At 35.7% G+C, this 23,096-nt stretch overlaps 1 protein-coding gene and 1 pseudogene across 1 annotated transcript; both read left to right on the top strand.

Moving 5' to 3' along the window:
- Positions 1–2,921: 2,921 nt before the first annotated feature.
- On the top strand, positions 2,922–7,913 carry LOC127788309 (protein trichome birefringence-like 34). The gene is made up of 5 exons (XM_052316443.1): positions 2,922–3,528; positions 3,806–3,977; positions 4,935–5,131; positions 7,071–7,229; positions 7,331–7,913. The coding sequence occupies exons 1-5, from the start codon at positions 3,098–3,100 to the stop codon at positions 7,680–7,682; spliced, it is 1,311 nt and encodes a 436-aa protein (XP_052172403.1). The 5' UTR covers positions 2,922–3,097; the 3' UTR covers positions 7,683–7,913.
- A 677-nt stretch (positions 7,914–8,590) lies between these two features.
- LOC127788100 (protein trichome birefringence-like 34) lies at positions 8,591–10,256 on the top strand (annotated as a pseudogene).
- The last annotated feature ends 12,840 nt before the right edge of the window (positions 10,257–23,096 follow it).

Below are 23,096 nucleotides of genomic sequence, written 5' to 3'. Positions count from 1 at the left end.
TATAACACAAATCAGTTAAAGAAAATCCAACAAATTAAAATACAAAATTTTCTTCATATATATTCTTATTTGCCTTTTCTATAAGTATAAATAAATAAATGGACAAAGTGGGGGGCTAGCTTCGAAGGCCCAAGTTGTCTTCTGAAGACCTTTTGAGAACTAGCCTCCCCACAAGCTTACTCCTCCTGAAGCTTAACGCAATGGCAGTCGAATACCTTCACTCGAAAGGTTATGCCATGTGCCTAGGCCTACCACGTATCCTAGCCATTTGAGGGGCATAAATACCGATTGACCCCTTATCTTCCGAATCCTTCTGGTGAATTTGAAGGCCTCTCTAACTTTTTCGCACATACCCTTCCAAAGACTTCCCACTTTTCAAAAGACACCATCAGACACTTATCCGTATTTCACCTGCATCCTTTTGCAGCATGACCACATTTGACTTGGGCATCGGAGGGCCCACGCATAAGAGATCCTCGCACGCCTTTTGACTATAATTTACCTTGCAGATTGGAATACCCAAAGATCTCTCAAAGACCCCTTCAAAAGACCCTTCAACAACTCTCTCGAAAAACTATTCTATGGCCTCAGAAACCTAATGACCTTTCTGGAGCCACCCTTTTGTAGGACCCCCTTCAGATGACTTCTTTTGAGCTGGCCCTGCTCTTCTACTTGATTTTGTCGATTTTCTGTTGAGCTATCCCAAAACAAACAAGTTTCAATTGTTGTATTATAATAATAATAATGTGGATCTCACAAAATATAATTATTATATGACACAGCATGCCAAATCAATATGAACACATTCTTTAAATCGATTTCACATATTGGATAAAATTAAACTCAATTAAATTAATTTAGACATAATTGACAAAATTAAAAGAATTTAATAAAATTATAAACTTGTGAAAAAGATTATATTATTTTCATGATTAATCCAACCTAGCACTACAAAAAATCAGTGTTTTAGCGACGGAAAATTCCGTCGCTAAAACATCAAAATTCGTCGCTAAATTTTTTAGCAACAGATTTAGTGACGGGTACCTTTCCGTCGCTAAAAAGGGCGTCACTGAAATTTAGCGACGGGTATTTTTTAATGACAGAATCAGCGATGGAGGTTGTACCCATCGCTAATCAGCGACGGAATCAGCGACGGGGTTGACCCCGTCGCTAAATTTTAATTTTTTTTATTAAGTTTTATTTAATTTTTTTATTTTTTAAGCCCGTCGCTAAATTTTAATTTTTTTTATATAATTTCTTTTTATTTCTTAGCGACGGGGCTAACCCTGTAACTAAATTTTAATTTTTTTTATTAAATTTTATTTATTTTTATTTTTATTTTTTAACGAGTCGCTAATTCCATCGCTAAATTCAACCCCAAAATTCAAAATTCAACGCGCGTCAAGCCCCCCTCATGTGCGCCAAGTGGCTGCACCTTTGCTCGCCACGTGGCAACACTGGGATATTACCCTAGCTATTATTCTCAAGCTTTCTACCGAATTCGAACCCCTAACCTATCATGACCAAGTTTTGCGCGCGAGCCAACCGATCAGGAAGCCTTCTTATTTATTGTTACACATAAAATATATTTATAGTATTCTCTTACAAATATTTCAAAATTATATTTATACATCAAAATTTCTCAAACTTATTTAATGATATTAATTTTAATATTAATGTTAGTAAAGGGAAATGAATATTAATTTTAATTTTATTTCATTATTAATTATTATATTAGTTGTGAAAATTTATGTTTTTATTTTGATTTAATTTGTAATATATTTAAAAATTATTAGTTTAATTTTTACTAATATTAATGTTAGTAAAAATTATTATGATATGTTTAAATGTAAAATTTTTAATTTTTTACTTGTTTTGATTTTTTAGCGACGGGTTGACCCGTCGCTATATTTTGATTTTTTTAATTTATTTTTTAGTGACGGGAGTACTCGTCGCTAAATTTTATTTTTTTATTTAATTTTTTTCTTTTTTATTTAAATTTATTTAAATTCTTTTTATCTAAATTTTAATTTTTATTTAATTTTTTTTTAGTGACGGGGTTGTGCTTGTCGCTAAATTTTAATTTTTTTAATTTATTTTTTAGCTACAGGTTGACTCTGTCACTAAATTTGAATTATTTATTTATTTTTTTAAGTTTTTAGCGACAGGTCGAGTCTATCGCTAAATTTGAATTATTTTTTTAATTTTTAGCGATGGGGTTGATCCCGTCACTAAATTTTAATTTTTTTATTTAATATTTTTTATTTTTTAGGGACAGGGTTGAGCCCATCGCTAAATTTTAATGTTTTGTATTTAATATTTTTTATTTTTAGTGATTGGATTTTCGTCGCTAATTTCGTCGTTAAATTTAAAAAATATTTAAAAAAATTAGCGACTGAAATTCTGTCGCTATCCGTCGCTAATTAGCGACAGAATAATTCTATCACTAAATTTCGTCGCTAAAATGCATTTTTCTTATAGTGTAGATAGCATTTGATTTTTAGAGAACGTCTTTACAAATTGAACCTAAGAATGGAGTTCAGCGACAATCGCTTCTATTTTCAAGCCAATGGAGATTTATAATTCTCTTTAGACTTTGACGAAGGAACCTAATGGGTTCTCCTTTTATCGAAGCAGTTGGTTATTTGGACAGAGAAATCCAACAAAGTTCTACTACTGCTGGTTTCTTTTGACTTTTTATTTCTCTAATATTACATAGGTTGGATTTAATTTAATGAACGTCTTTATAATTCAATTGACTATTAATTAATAAAACTTTTTTTTTTCCATAATTATTGTTCTATTGTTCTAATTTTTACTACAAATTTTCTCCCAACAAACCAAAAACTACTCGGTGATGGAAGACAGGTTAACCAATTACATATATGAATGAATTCATTGTGTTTGTGTGAGAGAGTAAGACTGGTCAACCAATTTGAATGAATTCATTGTGTGTGTGTGTGTGTGTGTGTGTGAGAGAGAGAGAGAGAGAGAGAGAGAGTTCATAAGAAGGGAAGGGAAGAGAAGCCGGGAGGGCGCAACACATAAAACCAAAGGGCAGAGAACACAGAGAGAGAGACAGAGAGAGAGGGAATCAATGGCAAAGAGAAGAAAAATGGCCCGCGCAGGTTCTCGCCTGATCAGATGGACGTCTCAGAGCCTTTTCATAGCTCTCGGCGCTGTCCTCGTAACCCTCGCCGTTTATCACCACCCCACAGGTTGCCCCGCAACGGTTGTGGACCATCGGACGACGAACAAGAGCCACAATGTGGCTCCTGTCTCATCGCCGGCAATGCCGCCGCCGCCTCCTCTGCCGTCGCCTCCGCCTCCGCCTCCTCCGCCGCCGCCGCCGTCGCCAGCCTGCGATTTGTTTTCTGGCCACTGGGTTTTCGATAATCTTTCCTACCCTCTGTATAAAGACCGAGAGTGCCGCTTCATGTATGATGATTTGGCTTGCGAGAAGTATGGCCGGAAGGACTTGAGCTATCAGCATTGGAGGTGGCAGCCCCATGGCTGTGATCTCCCAAGGTCCTCTCTCTCTCTCTCTCACTCTCTCCCTTTCTCTGTCCGATACATACGCACTAAGCAAATTTAAACTCTGATAGTGAGGAGATAATTACAAGTTTTTATTAAAGAGCTAACTCTTGGGGTTAGGCAAAGCAAATGCAATGTTATTTTATTGTGCATGAAATTTAGGTTTAGCATGAGGCTATGATGAATAGTTTACTGTGTTTTGGGGATTTGGATATATAATTGGTTTCATGTTTGATTATATATATATATATATGCATGTCTGTATGTATAGGTTTAATGCCAAAGCGCTGCTGGAGAGGCTGAGGGGGAAGAGGCTGGTGTTCGTTGGGGATTCCATAAACAGAAACCAATGGGTCTCAATGATATGTCTCCTCGAGTCGTCAATTCCTCGACCATTCAAATACAGGAAATCGAATTCCTCTTTGTACACTTTCAAGGCCACTGTGAGTAAAAAACTCCTTCCTTCCTTCCTTCCTTCTAACCAACCAACCTTCTATAAAAAAATAAATTACTTGCATGCTTTAATGACCTTAGTAAAGTATTTTTTTTAAATATATATATATATATAATTAAAATATTGTAATAATAAGTGAAATCTTTTAATAACAATTCTTATATAACTTATATTACATTTTGCAAGGTGGGTAATGCTATATTAATTGATATAGAATAGAATTTTTATGTACCACTACTCTTTCCTTCAAGCGTTACATTATGCCCCTTTGGAACATAATGTAACGAATAAAGAAAATCGGTTATATATACTTTTGAATATGATATTAATGTTTTACCAATGAACCAAAATAAATACAAGTTAATGAAAATTAATGCCCAGTGAACGTTTCCTTTCATTATATATGAAATAGGAATTATTATTGTTTTCCGCCCTTTACAACATTTATAGGTTACTAAAGTTGCTTGAGTTACCAAATTTAGCACCAAAATATTTAGTGGTTTTATTTTAGCTTTGTTAGTTTAATTACTGTTGGGATTCTTATGTTGTATTTTGGGGCTTTCTTCGTGACAAAAGTCCCAGCAAGCATGTCAATTAGGGCTAGTTTGGCTATGCGTTTTATTAGAGCATGTTGTGTCCTACATTTGATCCCTTGTGGAGATGTGTTCTCTTTGTTTACACAAGCATGCTAATACTTTTCTTTTCAAAATATAACAGCTATTTATAAGTCCATGAAAAAAGAAAAAAAAAAAAAGAATTAACACTATCAAAAATGTTACTTAGACACTAAAATTTGACATTTTTGATAATTTTCTAAATTAATGTCATATTAAAATATCAAAATTAGTGTAGAAATAATATTAATTTCCAATTACATAATATTCTTCAATATTGTCACCTTCTGATGGAATTAATGGCTGACTGTTGGCTAATGCAATGCATGCAGGAATACAATGTGTCGATCGACTTCTACTGGTCTCCATTGCTAGTGGAATCAAACGCTGATAACCCATCAAATCATTCTTTCTGGGACCAAATTGTCAGAATTAAATCCATTAAAAAGCATGCTAGGCATTGGGGTGATGCTGATATACTTGTATTCAACTCCTATCTCTGGTGGAGAACCCCAAAATTGAAGCTCTTGTAAGTGCATTCTCATCATTATGTCCACCAAACTCTTCTTTTCACTATTTAGTTGGCTTAATTACTAAAATAGATTGGGTTTTAAGTTTGTTTTTAATTTTATATATTAAAATTTTACTTTTTCTCAATAGTAGTATCTTATTCTTATTTAGTTTTCTAATTATAGACCATCATTTTTCTTGTTAGATATTGCTATTAAAGTGTGACATAGCAAGTCAATTATTTCCGCCATTGTATAAAATGCCAAAAAATTGATTAAAAAAATGAATAACAATACACAAAAAAAACTAAAAAGAGTATAATAGGAGATATATTTTTCACATCATTGTTCATATCAATAATAATATTTAATAGGGACAAATGGAAGGTCATAACTAAAATTAAATAAAAAAAGGGTAAATTACATTATTATCCCTAAATTTTGCATTCTATAATAAACTAGTCATTTTACTTTGATTTTAATCACTACGGATATTGAATTTTTCTTTTTGTTAAAATGTAGTTCTTTTCTTGATTTTCAATCAATTTTTGTTAACAAATTAAAGCTGATGTGATATACATTGATATAAACCCTAATATCTCTTGATGTTAAAATTAATCTAAATTACATAATCAAGGGATTTTGGAGGTTATATTAATTAATTTATATTACACTAGTTTTTATTAATAGAATTTGATGAAAAATTAAAAGAGAAATTAAATTTTAACAAAAAATAAAATTTACTGATTAGTAACAAAAATTAAAATACAATGAGCAATTTTTTATAGAATGCAAAGTTTAGAGACTAGCAATATTGATTTAGATAAGGGCTTAGGCCCATTTATGAAGGTCATAAAGCTCAAGCCCAAAAGCTAAGAGCAAAGCATAAGGGGCAAGAAAGAAAAAAGACACAAAATAAACGTTCAATAGACTTTCTTAGATAAAAAGGTTCCTAGGTGACTCTCATGATAGAGGACTAAGACACTCTAAGAGAGTTTTGCAAGGTCTGGAGTCTTCAATAGGGTATTCCTATAATAGAGACTTGTAAACATATCTCCAAGATCTTTTTCAAAAATTGTGTAATGAACAGAAATAAATGAATTCATGCCAATCCCGAAAAGTCATGAGTCCTTATCAGTTTCCAATTATTTTAACTATAAATAAAGGAGAATCCGTTCTAATGATCTAACTTAAGCATCAAAATATTTGCATTGCAAATGATATGTGCCTTTTTTGTTTTGCAGAATTCTTGGAGCTTTAAAGACAAAGCCCTCATTACAAATTATATCATTGTGTTTGAGTGATAATAATTGGTATTGTCTGTGGAAAATTAATAGAAAAATCAAGTATCTAAAAATTTTAAAATGATTGACATGAGATCTTAAGCAGTCGGGAACAGATGAGAGTGAGGAGGGACTTGACATCAACAGTCCCATGAATCTCCCAAAAGCCCAGGAGACTTTGTCGATTGAGGCTCCCAGAGCCTCCAAGCTTGTCCAGTAAATAGTTCCTATAGCTTTTCTGAAAATTTTGTGGTGGATAGAGATAAACAGGATCTGTGCCAATCTTGAAAAGTTAGAAATCCTTTTGTGTTTGCACACTTCTCTTAAGTAACACACTTTTATCATGCAAAATAGCTCTCTAATAACTTTTGTGTTTGCACAGAGAACGTCTTGTGCCCTCTAATTATTTCTCGTTTTGCAGAATTCTTGGAACTTGAAAATCAATCCCTCATTACAATTGTATTGTTGTGTTTGAGCGACAACAAATATAATTTAACCTAAATAAAAGTATGATACGTACTTTTCTAAAAAAATAAAAATTGGGTCTAAAATTGAAGACCTGGATAAATTATAGTTTTTTTTTTTTTTTTTATAATATGAGAATATTTTATTGTTCTCCTATCAATATAAAGATCTGCAAGAGTAAGTTGGTTTTTGTTGGACTATATATGATCAGGAAAGGATCATTTGAAAGCCCTAATAAAGCCTACAAGGCAGTCGACGCCTTCAGGTGCTACAAGATGGCTCTGAAGACTTTGTCAAACTGGTTGGACATCAACGTCAACCGTTCCAAAGTGCAACTGTTTTACGTTAGCATGTCAGCCACTCACCATCAGTAAGTTATACTCGTAGCCTAACTTCTACTTACAATATATCTTTGAAAACGATTTTGTTTAGTGCATGCCACTGATGATTCTCAACATTAACTGCATGAAGGGCCGAACAATGGGGCATGCAGAGACATCAGACTTGCTTAAATGAAACTAATCCAATATCGATCCAGGGGTTTCGAGGGAAACATGGATCAGACCCTAGAATGATGCGTGCAGTAGAAGCCATGGTTTCCAAATTGCAAGAAAAGGGTTTGAAGATGCAAATGCTGAATATAACACAACTTTCAGAGTACCGGAAAGACGGCCATCCATCAATTTACAGGAAGCTATGGCGCCCTTTAACTAAGAAGCAGTTATCGGACCCCAGAAACTATGCAGATTGTACCCATTGGTGCCTTCCCGGGGTCCCAGATGTATGGAATGAGCTTCTCCAATCATACATTCTTCAGAACTGAATTCATTTGATTTTAGTATATAAGATTATATTGTGTGTATGCAGAAGGTTTGGAATTAGGTCAAGTGTTTTTTAAGTCATTCGTAATTATTAGTTGTAGTAGCCTCATCTGGCTGTTGTGTTCAATTTAGCAGATTATGGATTTATTTTTTGGTGGTTCAATGGAAGTTTCACCATTGTCTTGATTATATATTGAACGGAACTTCAACCATTAATTTCAAATTCAAGTCTTCTTAATGGAGACTTAAATGACACAGATAATATTTATTGAATTTAAACAACATTTTCAGGACCCTTTGAAAGTTTAATTATTTTTTGTTATTCGTTACACGTCTGTAATGCTAGTTCCACCTATTTAGTCTAGGAGGAAAACAGAAGGGTTAGCTTTAAAGCAACGAAAAATAGAATGGAACCATCAATTATACTTGTGTGTGTGTGTGTGTGTGTGAATAGACTGAGAAATATTACTTGGATTTCAGTATTTAGTTCCAAAAATGAATGAAAACTTACCAGAAAGTTTAGAAGGAAAAGATGATGATTCTATTATTCAAACTGAAAGGACATCGTCGTTAATTAACAAACAAATTATATCACAACACATTCCCTTTCTGTTGGTTACAATTGTCCAACATTATGGTTTTCATTGCTTTTATTTACTACCAAACAACAAGCAAAAGCAAAATTCCTTGAATTAATGGCAAGCACAAATCAGAAAGTAACCAAAACAAGAAGACTAAAATGGAGAGTTCATTCTGTAATAATGCCTCTTTTTGTTGCAGTCTTGGTTCTTTACATTGTTTACATAAGTAGAGAAAGTGGAAGATTCCTAGATGATCAGAATTCAAAAGAAGACCATGGCAGCTCGTTGTCAAAACAAGAAGATTAAAATGGAGAGTTCATTCTGTAATAATGCCTCTTTTTGTTGCAGTCTTGGTTCTTTACATTGTTTACATAAGTAGAGAAAGTGGAAGATTCCTAGATGATCAGAATTCAAAAGAAGACCATGGCGGCTCGTTGTCAAACTGCAACTTGTTTTCAGGGCAATGGGTATATGATAATAAGTCCTATCCTCTGTACAAAGAGCAGCATTGCTTCTTCCAGTTTGACGGCGTCGCCTGTGAGAAGGCAGGGCGAAAGGATTTGGACTACCAAAACTGGAGGTGGCAGCCTCGTGGCTGTGATCTTCCAAGGTAACCTCTGATCTCTTTGTCACACACAAAAAGCAGATGATTATAAGGTTTATATTTGGCTCTGTCTTTCATGTGTCGAAGGAAATTTTCTTGTTTATTTGTAACAAGGTTTAATGCCATAGCAATGCTGGAGAGCCTAAGGGATAAGAGGCTCATGCTCGTCGGGGATTCAGTGATCAGGAACCAGTGGGCTTCCATGATCTACCTGCTCGAGTCATCTATCCCTCCTGCCCTCAGGTCTGTGTGTACCAATGTCTCCTTAGCCATCTTCCATGCCAAGGTGAGTCAATATTTTGTTCACCAAAAATGCTATCCAAAACCAAGAAAATTTTCGAAGGAAGTTGATTGTAACCTTCCATTTGTCCAAAATAACAAAACCTTGTAATTTGAAAATGGACTCTGAAACTGTTGGTTAATCAGTGAAGGAATACAATGCTTCAATTGAGCAATACTGGGCACCATTTCTAGTGGAATCAAGCTCTGATCACCCTGTTTTCCATCACTTGTCAACAGAACAAAAGGCGACGGTCCGGGAAATCGAAAAGCATGCCAGATATTGGACTGATGCAGATATACTCATCTTCAACTCGTACGCTTGGTGGAGAATGCTGAAACTTAAGGTTTTGTAAGTACACATTTGAACAATAAGAATGCATTCAAAACTTTGATCTAGAGGTCAGAAACTCTTCATGGAATATGTCATTATACAGTTCTTGAATTCATTAGGTGGGATCATCTGATGGCACTGCTGGAATCTACCAAGAAGTCGATATGGGACGAGCATATGAGATAGCTTTGAAGACCTGGTTAGATGTTCATGCAAATCGCACCCGGACCAAATTATATTTTGTGAGCATGTCACAAATGCACGAAAGGTATGGCTCTCTCCAAAATTAGATTACAAATTGTAAAGAGAACGTATTTGGATGATTCATCGAATAGTTTTGACAACTATGTGTTGCACATTAACTATTTTACGAGAAACCATATTAGAAGGAGGATTTGTTAAGTGAGTTATGAATTGCAGGGGTGAAAAATGGGGCAGGACTAGTGGCAAAAATTGTTACAATGAGAAAGAGCCAATTTCAGGAGAGGGATATCGAGGAAGTAGTGAATCAGATCTTGAAATGGCTCGGGCATTGGGGGCAGCGGTCGATGAATTGGGAAGAAGAGGACTGAAGGTGCAACTACTCAACATAACCAAGCTTTCAGGGTACTGGAAAAATGCTCACACATCAATTTACAAGAAGGAATGGAAGCACGTGACAAGCGAAGAGTTAGCAAATCCTAGTAGCTATGCTGATTGTGTAAACTGGTGCATTCCGGGAGTGCCTGACATTTGGAACGAGCTCCTCTATGCTTACATCTTTTATTTTTTACAATGATCAATGTTGTCCGTGAAGCTCCAAACGATGTCGTTAGGAATAAGCTGTTGGAGGGCCACATGCAACAACCACAACATGCCATGTGGCAGCTGTTGGAGGGCAGCACGTGGCAACCATCAGCTGCTCTCTAATGGCGCCCGGTTGCCTTTATCTAGCCCGTTCAATCTCTCTTGTTCGTCTGCCTTTTCTGTTGGAATATTTATCGTGCTTGCACAATCTGATCCTAGCCCTTTATCTATACTTTATGAGGCTTGATCCCATCCCTCCATCATCGCTATTTATCTCCCCCTCGGGATATGGACCGCTCAGACATTTAAGACGAAAGAGACAAAATATTATCAAAGAAAGTGAAGAAGGTTTGAGAAGAGGGAGAGCCTTCATCTCCGACCTAGGGTTTTCTGGTTTGCCTTTCGCTTTCTCTTTCATTCTCTGTAAATGTTTATATAGCTTCATAAGTTATATGGTTCGATAGGGTTTTGCCTCTTAATTTGTATTGAGTGATTATTGGGCAAGTTTTTGTTTCTCGAACCACTGTATGTACAAAGAGATTGGGAGGATTTTCTGAGGGTGTATTCTTTGATTCAATCGTTAGTGTAGTGAGCTCTCCATACTGGAGCTCAACGTGGACGTAGCCCTATTTTGGGTGAACCACGGTAAAAATTCTTGTGTCTGCTTTCGCTCTTACGTTTCTGTTCTTTCCATTTTGTTATGCATGAATGATTGTTGAGGCTTCGTGTTTCTTTGTTCATCGTGTTTCTTTGTTCATCGTGAATCTGTGATTGAAACATTCTTGTATATACCCTAAGGTTTGTGTATCAGTGCACAACAGTGGTATCAGAGCCGTGTTTTTAAAATCGGCGCTTAGGGTTTGCAAGGTCAATCGGTCAGTCTATTTCATCTCTAGGGTTGTCATCTATTGGCGGGTGGTCTAGGGTTTCTCTGAGAACCTTTTGTCAGCAGGAGTTTGCTGTGTTAATTTTCATCAGTGTCTAGAGCCACCTAGGCTAACTTCGTGCAAGACGAAGATAATGTCTACTTGATTTGAAATCGGAATATTTGATGGCAAAGGCGATTTTGGGAGCTGGAAGAAGAAAATGAGAGTTCTGCTCTCTCATCATAAGGTGCTAATAGCACTGGAAGCTGATGACCGAAAATGGTCACCTGATCAGCTTGAAAGGACCCATGAGGTAAGAGAAGAGGCATTCAACCTCATTTTCCTTCACCTTGGTGACACTGTCATACGCAAGGTAGATGGTATGTCTAATCCTATTGATTTATGGAATAAATTAGATTCTCTATACTCTGTTATATCTGCACCTAATTTAGTATACTTAAAAGGCATGTTGTTTAATTTCAAAATGAATACATCTAAGTCAATGGATGAAAACATAGACGAATTCACTAGACTTGCATTATTGCTTAGAGGTACTGATCAAGCATTAGGTGACACAAGTGAAGCTATGATTCTGTTAAATTCTTTACCTAATGACTATGATGTAGTAAAGCATGCATTAAGGTATATTGGCATTGTTCTTAGTCTAGACCTTGTTATCTCGGGTATTAAAGCTAGAGAACTGGAACTAGGAACATCTAAAAGGTCTGGAAATAATTTGTTTGTGAAGAGTAAGAATGAGAAAAAATCATTTACCTGTAACAATGATCACACTAATGGGTCAGGGCAAAAGGGTAAGAAGAAAGACAAGAAGGGTAAACAAAAATGGAAATGTTATCACTGCGGAAAGGAGGGTCACATTAAGAAGTATTGCTATGATTTCATTAAGAAACAAAAACAGGGGGGAAAATACAAATGTAAATGTAGGAACCTCTAATTGTTTAGCTGAAGTACTTAATGTATCTTGTTTATCTGCTGAACATGAATGGGTAATGGATTCTGGTTGTTCTTTTCATATGTGCCCAAATAAAGAATGGTTTCAAAATTTTAATCAGAGGAAACTGGTACTGTATACATGGGTAATAATCAGTCATGTAGTGTTTAAGGTATAGGTAGCATATCTTTAAAATTGCATGACAATAAAATTAGAATCTTAACTGATGTAAGGTATGTACCAGGCTTAAAAAGAAATCTAATATCTCTTGGCACACTTGATGAATTAGGTTATTCATATAGAGTAGAGAACGGTTTCCTGCATGTTTTTAAAGATGATAATCTTATTTTTTCTAGGACTAAGAAAAATGGCTTGTACATTTTGAATGGTTGTTATTCTTCCCCTGTTAACATTCATTCTACTTACATAGCTAATACTGATAAGACAGATCTATGGCACCTGAGACTTGGCCATATGAGCCTGAAAGGTCTTCAGGCACTGTCAAACCAAGGCTACCTTGGAACAGTGCATGTTGGGTCCCTCGACTTTTATGAACCATGTGTTTTGGGTAAGCAACACAGGCTGAGTTTCCATAAGGGAACTCACCTGGCAAAGGCATGCTTGGAATATCTTCATGCTGACCTATGGGGGCCTTCTCGAGTCCCCACATTTGGTGGTAACAAGTATTTTCTATCTATTGTAGATGATTTTACTCGAAAGGTATGGGTATTTCTATTAAAATCAAAAGATCAAACCTTAGAGAAATTTAAAACTTGAAAAACAATGGTAGAAAATCAAATAGATAAGAAAATTAAAACTCTTAGGTCTGATAATGGCCTTGAGTTCTGCAGTAGAGCCTTTGATACTTTTTGTAATGATAATGGTATACTTAGACATAAAACAGTTAGGAATACTCCCCAACAAAATGGGGTAGCTGAACGTATGAACAGAACCCTACTTGAAAAGGTAAGGTGCCTATTATTCACATCTAACATGTCTAAGTCTTTTTGGGATGAGGCTTTATCTACTGCAGCCCATTTAGTAAATATAAGTCCGTCTACTATTTTAAATTTCAAATGCCCTGAGGAAAAATGGACTGATAGGAAGCTAAATTTAAATTACCTAAGAGTATTTGGCTGTGAAGCCTATGCTCATAAGTCAGAAGGTAAACTTGAACCTAGGTTCATCAAATGTGTGCTTGTTGGGTACCAAGAAAGTACCAAGGGATATAGGTTATGGGATAGGGAATCTACTGGAGTCAAAATCATAATCGGTAGAGATCTTATCTTTAATGAAAATGTTTTCCCTTATAAGACCTTCAACCTAAAAGAAACTAACTCTCAGCAAAACCTAGAGGAGTTTGTTGTATTAGGGGGGTCTCAGGTTGAGGTGGAGCAGCCAGCAGGAAGTAATGACCTGCCAGCTGTCCCAGCCTCACTTGAGCAAAATTAGTCGAATGATACCTTACCTATATCCCATGATGAAAACACCTCTGATCATGATGATGATCAAGAGGAACAAGAAAATGAACCTGAGATTGAGGTGGAGCATCATAGCTCATCCCAAGATCTCAGTGGCTATCAGTTAGCCCGCGATAGGAGCATGAGGGTTTCTAAACCCCCTACAAGGTATGCTTACTCTGACCTAGTGTACTGCGCTTTAATTGCTGGAAAGGAATTGAGGAGCAGTGAGCCAACCTCATATGAGGAAGCTATCAGCTCCAAAGACTGTGTTAAATGGCGTCAAGCCATGGATGAGGAAATGAACTCCCTCAAGGTAAATGGTACCAGGAAATTGGTCCAGAAACCACAGAAACAGAAATTAATCCAGTGCAAATGGCTGTTCAAATTAAAGGAAGGTATGTCTCTCTCAGACCCCTTTAGATATAAAGCTAGATTAGTTGTTAAGGGTTTTACACAAAGGGAAGGTATAGACTACAATGAAATTTTCTCACATGTAGTAAAATTTAAGACTATTCGCATGATGCTTGTTGTTGTTGTTCAATTTGATTTAGAATTAGAACAATTAGATGTTAAAACAGCTTTCGTGCATGGTGATCTTGATGAATGTATTTATATGGTTCAGCCAACTGGTTATATTGATAAAACTCATCCTGAACATGTATGCTTACTGAAAAAATCTTTATATGGATTAAAACAATCCCCAAGACAATGGTATAAAAAGTTTGATAGCTTTATCCTAGGGATTGGTTTTGAAAGAAGTCAATATGATAACTATTTTTACTTCATTATCTCTGGCATTCCTGTTTATCTACTGCTGTATGTAGATGATATTCTGATAATAAGTAAGTCTAAAGATAAAATTAGTGAATTAAAGTTAATGTTAAACACTAATTTTGATATGAAGGATCTAGGACCTGCTAGGAAAATCCTAGGAATGACAATAAAGAGAGAAAAAAGTAAATCAACTTTGAAAATTCATCAACATGACTATCTTATTAAAGTTGTTCAAAGATTTGGTATGCAAAATTGTAAAACTGTAGGAGTTCCCTTAGCTGGTCACTTTGCCCTATCTAAATCTCAATGCCCTACAACCAATTCAGAATTAGTTAAAATGGAAAATATCCCTTATGGCAATGCAATCGAAACTGTTATGTATTCAATGATTAGTTCTAGGCCTGATCTTGCATATTCAATATCTCTGCTTAGTAGATATATGTCAAATCCGGGGAAACTTCATTGGGATGCATTGAAATATATGTTAAGGTATATTAATGGATCTATAGACATTGGCCTGTGCTATAAGAAGAGATTTGATACTCTTGATCTTGTGGGTTTTGTAGATTCTGACTTTGCAGGTGATAGGGATTCAAGGAAGTCATCAACTGCATATTTTTTCACCTTGGGTGGAAATTGTATCAGCTGGAAATCCCAACTTCAGCCTCTGGTGGCTTTGTCCACCACCGAGGCTAAATATGTTGCTGTGACAGATGCCTTTAAGGAAGCTATATGGCTTCAAAGATTAATCAAAGATATCCACTTGCTCCAAAGCAAAGTGGTAGTCCTCTCAGACAGTCAAAGTGCCATTCACCTATCAAAAAATCCGGTATACCATGAACGGACCAAACATGTGGAGGTAAAGTATCACTATGTTAGAGATTTAATAGCTAATGGCACTGTGAGTATTTTAAAGGTGCCTACAGAAGATAACCCAGCTGACATGGGAACAAAAGTTCTAGTTGCAACCAAGTTCAAGCACTGCTTGAACTTGCTGCACGTGGGAATTGGTTGATCAAATCAACCAGAACAATGAAGGTAAGGATTGTAGCATGCTGCACATTGTGAGAATTTCAGAATCACCTTCTGTTTGGGCTTCAAGGTGGAGATTGTTGTCCGTGAAGCTCCAAACGATGTTGTTAAGAGTAAGCTGTTGGAGGGCCACGTGCAGCAACCACAGCATGCCATGTGGAAGCCGTTGGAGGGCAGCACGTGGCAACCATCAGCTGCTCTCTAATGGCGCCCGGTTACCTCTATCTAGCCCTCTCAATCTCTCTTGCCCGTCTTCCTTTTTTGTTGGAATATTTATCGTGCTTGCACGATCTGATCCTAGCCCTTTATCTATACTTTATGAGGCTTTGATCCCAGCCTTCCATCATCGTTATTTATCTCCCCCTCGGGATATGGACCGCTCAGACATTTAAGATGAAAGAGACAAAATATCATCAAAGAAAGTGAAGAGGGTTTGAGAAGAGGGAGAGCCTTCGTCTTCGACCTAGGGTTTTCTGGTTTGCCTCTCGTTTTCTCTTTCATTCTCTGTAAATGTTTGTATAGCTTCATAAGTTATATGGTTCGATAGGGTTTTACCTCTTAATCTGTATTGAGTGATTATTGGGCAAGTTTTTGTTTCTTGAACCACTGTATGTACAGATAGATTGGGAGGATTTTCTAAGGGTGTATTTCTTTGATTCAATCGTTAGTGTAGTGAGCTTTCCATACCAGAGCTCAACGTGGACGTAGCCCTATTTTGGGTGAACCACGGTAAAAATTCTTGTGTCTGCTTTTGCTCTTACGTTTCTGTTCTTTCCATTCTATTATGCATGAATGATTGATGAGGCTTCCTGTTTCTTTGTTCATCGTGAATCTGTGATTGAAACATTCTTGTATATACCCTAAGGTTTGTGTATCAATGCACAACATTCAATTTTATAACAAAATAACAAATTTGAATTGAGAGAGCTGCTACAGGATTTGCTTGAAGAAAGAAGAATTTAAAAGCTTGTAAACTGCAAGACCTAATAAAATATGGGTAATTTCCTTTGAGTGCCCAAGAATACTAAAATGGCGAGGAAATTTCAACAAAACTAATGACTATTGCAACAAGCATTCAAACAAATTGCATCAAGTTCATCAAATCCCTCTTCAAGAAGTAATGAGACTTTTCTTTTTTCTTCTTTTTCTTTTTGTTTTAACTTCTAGGCCAGTGAGCTATGACACAACTGTAAAATAACTCTGCTAATAAGTTAAGAGTGGCTTAAACTATTGTAACCAAGCATTCAAATTGAAGTCAATCACTGCAAAGTTATTAGAATTGTTGTTCTCGATCACAAATTAATCTCTTGTTCTCGATTGCACTATGAACAGAGACCTCAGAGACCTTTGCCTCTAACAGCAGCAATTGAGGACAGTTTTTCATTAGTTACCCGGATCCTTCAGGTTACATCTTTGTCCTTATAGGATAGTTCACAGACCTATCCTGGGAAGATTTTCATTAGCAGGTCTTTAATGAGAAGAACGGTTTACAATATTCAGCTGCATTAAGGAAGCATAAGTTTTTTGATCGGAAAGGTAAATATGTATAAATATGAACAAACTGTACAAGAACGCACTGGGCAACCCCAAGTAAAACTAGGCATGGAGCCAATTACATACGACCCAAAGCTAGAGATTCAAAATGAACTAAAACATAGGGATACATGATAAACATTACTTTGTATACATATATTTTGATCCTACTAATGATGTTCTCTTTATTGGGGGTCATGCCCTAAAAAATAAGTCGGTTGCGAGCGTCCCACACAAAATAAATCGTGCTGCCAAGGCCAACTCCTTTTAGCTTGCTTGGCCAAGAGGATCCACGTAGTAGCTGTAAACATCGATCTAGAAAGACCAAGCCAGTGCCTAATACTGGCCCAAACAAACGAATTGAAGGGGCATTAAAAAAATAAATGACGGACTGATTCTTCCACAGCATTGCACATTGGGCAAAACTGATCAATGTTAAGAAATGTGATCCTGTCTCTTGTCAAGAGACTGTATTTGACACATAGCCAGAGAATAAATGCATGCTTCGGCACTAGGCACAAGCTCCAGACCACTGATGCCCATGGCTTAATCTGACTCTTAGGGTGAAAAAAATCATATGCAGTAGGAAGGTACACATCAATCCCATGAACCTAGCTAGCCCATAAAGAAATGGCTACAACAACTAACCCCTATCAAAGACATATCATGTCCCTAATATCCAGCAGTCGTTTAAAGAGAGCCGAGTCATATTTCTTAGTCGGCCGCTCCCATATAGATGAGAAAAAAAGATAGTGATGATAGATCCACCTAATCCAAAGAGAGCCCATTTTGTTTGGGATGTTCCAGAGGACTTTGGAAAGGAGGCAGAATTTTGATTTAATGCAATCTTGAGAGTAGGAATCCGACACTTCAAGGCAAATTAATTAGAGTGGATCAAGTGACGAGTAATCTCTAGCTCCTGTCATTCACAATTGCAGACAAGACGTGGAAGGATGTAAATCCTGCAAATCTTGCATACTTCATTTATTATTATTACTATTATTGCTTTTCTGGCATAAGTTATTTAATTTTCATTTGTTACTTCTCAATTTCATCTTCTTGACTTTTTAATTGAAAGTGTTTAAAAGCCTCATTAAAGTTCAATTAAGTCTTTAAATAATTTAAATTAAAGCTTTCAACTACAAACTGTTAACCCTTCCCAAGCGTTACAAGTGTAGCATTAGTAATCTCTCCTAATAGAGATCAACAAAAGAAATTTCAGAGAAACTTGGACTGGATACAGTTATCCAATAAAAGAAGAAAATTTAGGTCGGTTTCGAGCACCAAAAGAAAAAGGTAAAAAAAATTACTCCAATTTCTTACATGAAAATTTAGATGGATAAGATGTAGCCTAATAGAAGGGTGTCTGTTGTAGTAGTAAGGCAACCACATGGTTGAGCAACTGCTTTTTGATCACAATATCAAAGTTGAAGCAAGAGCAATGTCAAATGACAAGCACAAGCCAAACCTCATTTCTGGCTAAACATTGACAATTCGAGGCAAGTTTAATTCTTTAGCCACGCTTCTAGCCACGATCTTGCTCCTCCTTGTTGCTTCTTTCACCATAGAAAGCAGAAGATGGGTGGATGATCAGGAGACTCAGAAAAGCCGAGCCAAGTCAATATCAAACTGCAATCTGTTTTCGGGCAAATGGGTATATGACAACAAGTCTTATCCTCCGTACAAAGAGAACCATTGCTCATTCGTTTCATTGTTCAATGGGGTGGCTTGTGAAAAATCCGGCCGGATGGATATAAAATACCAGTATTGGAGGTGGCAGCCCAATGGCTGTGAACTTCCCAGGTCTCTCTCTCTCTCTCTCTCTCTCTCATAGACGCATTTCTGTTTATGAAATTGATTTTTTTTCTTTCTTGGTCATCTTAGCATAATTTTGTATGGCATAATAAGGTTTAATGCCATAGCAATGCTGGAGAGGCTAAGGGGCAAGAGGCTAGTGTTCGTGGGGGACTCATTGATCCGAAACCAGTGGGCTTCAATGGTCTGCCTGCTCGAGTCATCCATCTCCCCCGCTCTGAAATCCGTGACCCCGAATGGATCGTTAACCAACTTCAAGATCAATGTGAGTCAAGATATTCATATATAATCCTTCTGTTTTTTTTTTTTTTTTTGATAAATAAAAAGCAACATTCTCCTAAGCAGCACCATCCTCACCTTTCATTCCACAATAACAAAGGAACCACTATTTGACTTTAAAGGGGTCCTCCATTAATGTTGAAGGAATACAATGCATCAGTTGACCACTATTGGGCTCCATATCTTGTGGAATCAATCTCCGATCATCCTGTCCACCATCACTTCTCAGACGAGCAGGTCTTGAGAGCCAATGCAATCGAAAGCCATGCCAGGCATTGGACAAATGCAGATATCCTTGTCTTCAATTCTTATATGTGGTGGAGGCGGACAAAATTTAAGGTCCTGTAAGTGCAACATTTCCATTTGGAGTCTCTCTACTTGCATCATTCCAATCAAACAAGCGAATGTTTTCTCATCCATCCTGATTTAAATTCTTGGAGAATGATCAGGTGGCGATCATTCGACAGCCCAAACAGGATCTACAAAGAAGTCGAGAAGCTACGCACTTTTGAAATGGTTCTAACCACATGGTCAGATTGGTTGGAGATCCAGTAAATCGTTCCAAGACACAGATTTATTTTCTTAGCATGTCGCCTACACACGAAAGGTATTTTGCAGTAAGTTCAACCAAAATTCAGGATTCACTTTCTATACTCAACATGTCACAAACGTATACATTGATATATATATATATATATGAACAAGATCAAACTATCCATTACTGTTGTACTAAAATTTGTTCTGTGCAATATATGATTAATGTAGGGGTGAAAGGTGGGGAAAGGGTAAGGGAGAAAATTGCTACAATGAAACAGAGCCATTCACAGAAGAGGGGCATCATGAAAGTGAAACAGAACCCAAAATGATGCGAATGGTGGAAGCTGCAATCAACAAGATGGCAAGAAGAGGCTTGAAGGTTCAAATACTTAACATAACACAGCTTTCAGAGTATCGAAAAGATGCGCACACATCGATCTATCGAAGACTGTGGGGGCGTTTATCAAGAGAACAATTGGCGAATCCCATAAGCTATGCAGACTGTGTTCATTGGTGTATTCCTGGAGTCCCTGATGTTTGGAATGAGCTGCTTTATTCTTATATTTTTCAGCACTCAAGTCCTAAATGAAGACAAGTATGAAGATCTGCTAAGCCTGCCCAGTTTTCCTAGTTAAGGTTTGGGATGATTATAGTATTTCTATTGAGTGAAACATACATGCAGTTATGTGTTTCTTATCTTGTAATTCAAAATGCTTCAACTCAATAGGAGGGAAACGACATTTTAATATAATGTCCCATGTAGAATCGAACTAACCCAGCCAATAAAACTTGGTTTGGATCAGTTCTCAATTCCAATAGTCATTTCAAATTTTAATTATATAAATTCTGGAAAAGAATAGTAATTAACACAACATTTGTGGTTTGCATCTTTGCATTGAATAATTAATGAAGATATGAACAGTGAATATAAAACACTTAAAAAACATTTGCCCCACATTGCATTCTACCATTTAGCAGTTAGCACGCTAAGCAAGTAGAAGTAGTCACACTATCTATCACAACACAATGAGTTAACTAATTATGCCTCAAAACAATTTGCAATGTAGGATGAAGTTTATGTATTTTAGGGTTATTAAGGTTGTTGTTGCCAAAATACAACAATAGATTTGTAAGGGGGGAAAAAAATACTCTTGTTCTTTTGACAAGGATGATTGAGAGTTCCAAATTAATCAGAGGCCCAAAATGATCAAGTGGCCATGATGGATGATAACTTTCTGATATTGGTGAGTAGTTGCTTGCTGATGAATGGGAGGTCAAAAATAACTGAGAGACCCCAAAGAACTGAAAGGTCTTTGAGAACCAACTGCCCCCTCTAGAACCTATTGCCCTCGGAGAATCGAGTGCCCTCTTTCTAGAATTGAGTGATCTGCCAAAACCAACAAACTGTGAGAGGCACGAGAGACTATTTCCTGGCAAACCCTCCATTGTTTAAGTCTGTCTTTGAGTGCTTGAGCGTAAAAGTAGAATTCTAGTATGAGAGTGAGTGTACCTAAATGAGGAGGTAGGTCTCTTATTTATAGAGGAATATGGAGTAATCCTAATTAAATTATGATTCTTTATAGATAACACTTATAATGATTATTCTTAATTTGGTTGAGACTTGAATTGCTGGGGATGACTTCCAATTCTAATGGATAACACTTATTGTAAAATGTCTCATGGAGGGTTCTTTATCTCAATTATTTCAAAGTCCTCGTGGGATTATGTGTAATATCCTAATATTTTGAGAATAATAATAATTATTTTTTTTTGTGTTTAAGATATTTGATATCAATTAGAGATTATAATTGAGAAAACTAATAGATTTAGAATTAGTGGGCTAAGTTGAAAAAGAAAAGCCTGAGTAAATGGGCTTAAAATTAGTGAGCTAAGTAAATGGGTTTAGAGTTACTTAGGCTAAGGAAATTGACTTAAAATTAATGAACTAAATGAAAGAATAATCTATTCAAAAGAAAATTTAATGAAAAATAATTAAGGTGATAAAATAATTAAAGATAGATGGTGAAATAATTGAGAAATGTGGGAGACAAAGTAGAGTGTGGACAAATAATTAAAGATTATGGGTGAAATTTAGTGAAAAATAATTAAGAAATGTGACAAAATAATTAAAGATAATGGGTGATATAATTGAGAAATATGGGAGACAAAGTAGGATGTGGACAAATAATCAAAGATAATAGGTGAAATAATTGAGAAATGTGGGAGACAAAGTAGGGTGTAGACAAATAATTAAAGATTATGGGTGAGATTTAATGAAAAATAATTAAGAAATGTGACAAAATAATTAAAGATAATGGGTGAAATAATTAAGAAATATGGGAGACAATGTAGGGTGTGGACAAATAATCAAATATAATAGGTGAAATAATTGAGAAATGTGGGAGACAAAATAGGGTGTAGACAAATAAGTAAATATTTTGAGTGATATTTAGTGAAAAATAATTAAGAAATGTGACAAAATAATTAAAGATAGTGGGTCATTATAATTATACTAATCTTAATTCAACCTTCTATAAATAGAAAGAGAAATTGAAAGGTTGTAGGACTTGAATTAGAAAGAGAAATATTGTAAGAAAGAAAGATTTGAGAGTGAGAGAGAGATTTGAAAAAGAGAAAGAAAGAAATAGAAAAAAATAAAATATAGAGAAAAATATCAAAAAATTCTTAGAAAAATCCTATAGGCTAAATTTAGTAGTTTGTATGAAAATTTATGACAGAAGACATTGTGGGATATGCAAATCGAGACTTCGTCGTAGTATAAAAAAATACCAAATTACTCCGTGGGAAGGTGAGTTATTTTTGAAAATTTCTTCAAAAATTTCAGAAACATGAGAATGATATTTTAGAATTTTTTATAATGAAATTAGAAGAGAAATGTATGATTGATATTTATTATGAATTTTTGAGGCAATAGATGGTTGAAAATTAAAGAGAAAATGATAAATAAATAGAACATGGATTCTGAAAATTATGAGGGAATTTCTAGGGTTTAGGAATATTGTTTTAGGAATTATTATGAAGAGAAATTGAGAAAATTTTATGAGAAGCTATTTATTTCATAATCTTGAGGAAATAATGGAGGAAATGAGAGAAATTAAGAAAATTAGAGATTTGATTTTCTTAAGTAATTATGATGCCCAGAATATGTCAAGGTTCATAATTGAGTACGATTGGAAGTCCAACGCGAATTTTGAGGCAAAATTACGCTAGGGGCAAAATTATCTTTTTGCAAGGTAAGTGGTACTTTCCAACTGGATTTAGTTTGTAAGTGATTCGTTTCCAAAATACGATTTTATGTAAATGATCTTATCATGTTGTCATGCTTTGATATGAGTATGTCATGTAGATTGCATTTACATGTTTTGATTTATGAAATATGCATATGATGAGTTGTATGATTAGATTCACGGTCATAAGTTGCATGAGTTTGGGATTAGGTACTGGTGTTGTTGCTTTGCTAAGGGTGCACCCATACACCCCAGTCTGACAAGGAGACTAGAAAAATGTCGGGTAATCTTAAGATGCAGTCGACCCAAATATGAGAGTTATGATGTTATATG

Source organism: Diospyros lotus, chromosome 13 (assembly GCF_014633365.1).
Source record: "Diospyros lotus cultivar Yz01 chromosome 13, ASM1463336v1, whole genome shotgun sequence".
In the NCBI taxonomy this organism is placed as follows: Eukaryota; Viridiplantae; Streptophyta; class Magnoliopsida; order Ericales; family Ebenaceae; genus Diospyros; species Diospyros lotus.
Note: the sequence above shows the minus strand (reverse complement) of the source record. Positions and strands in the feature narration are given on the sequence as shown.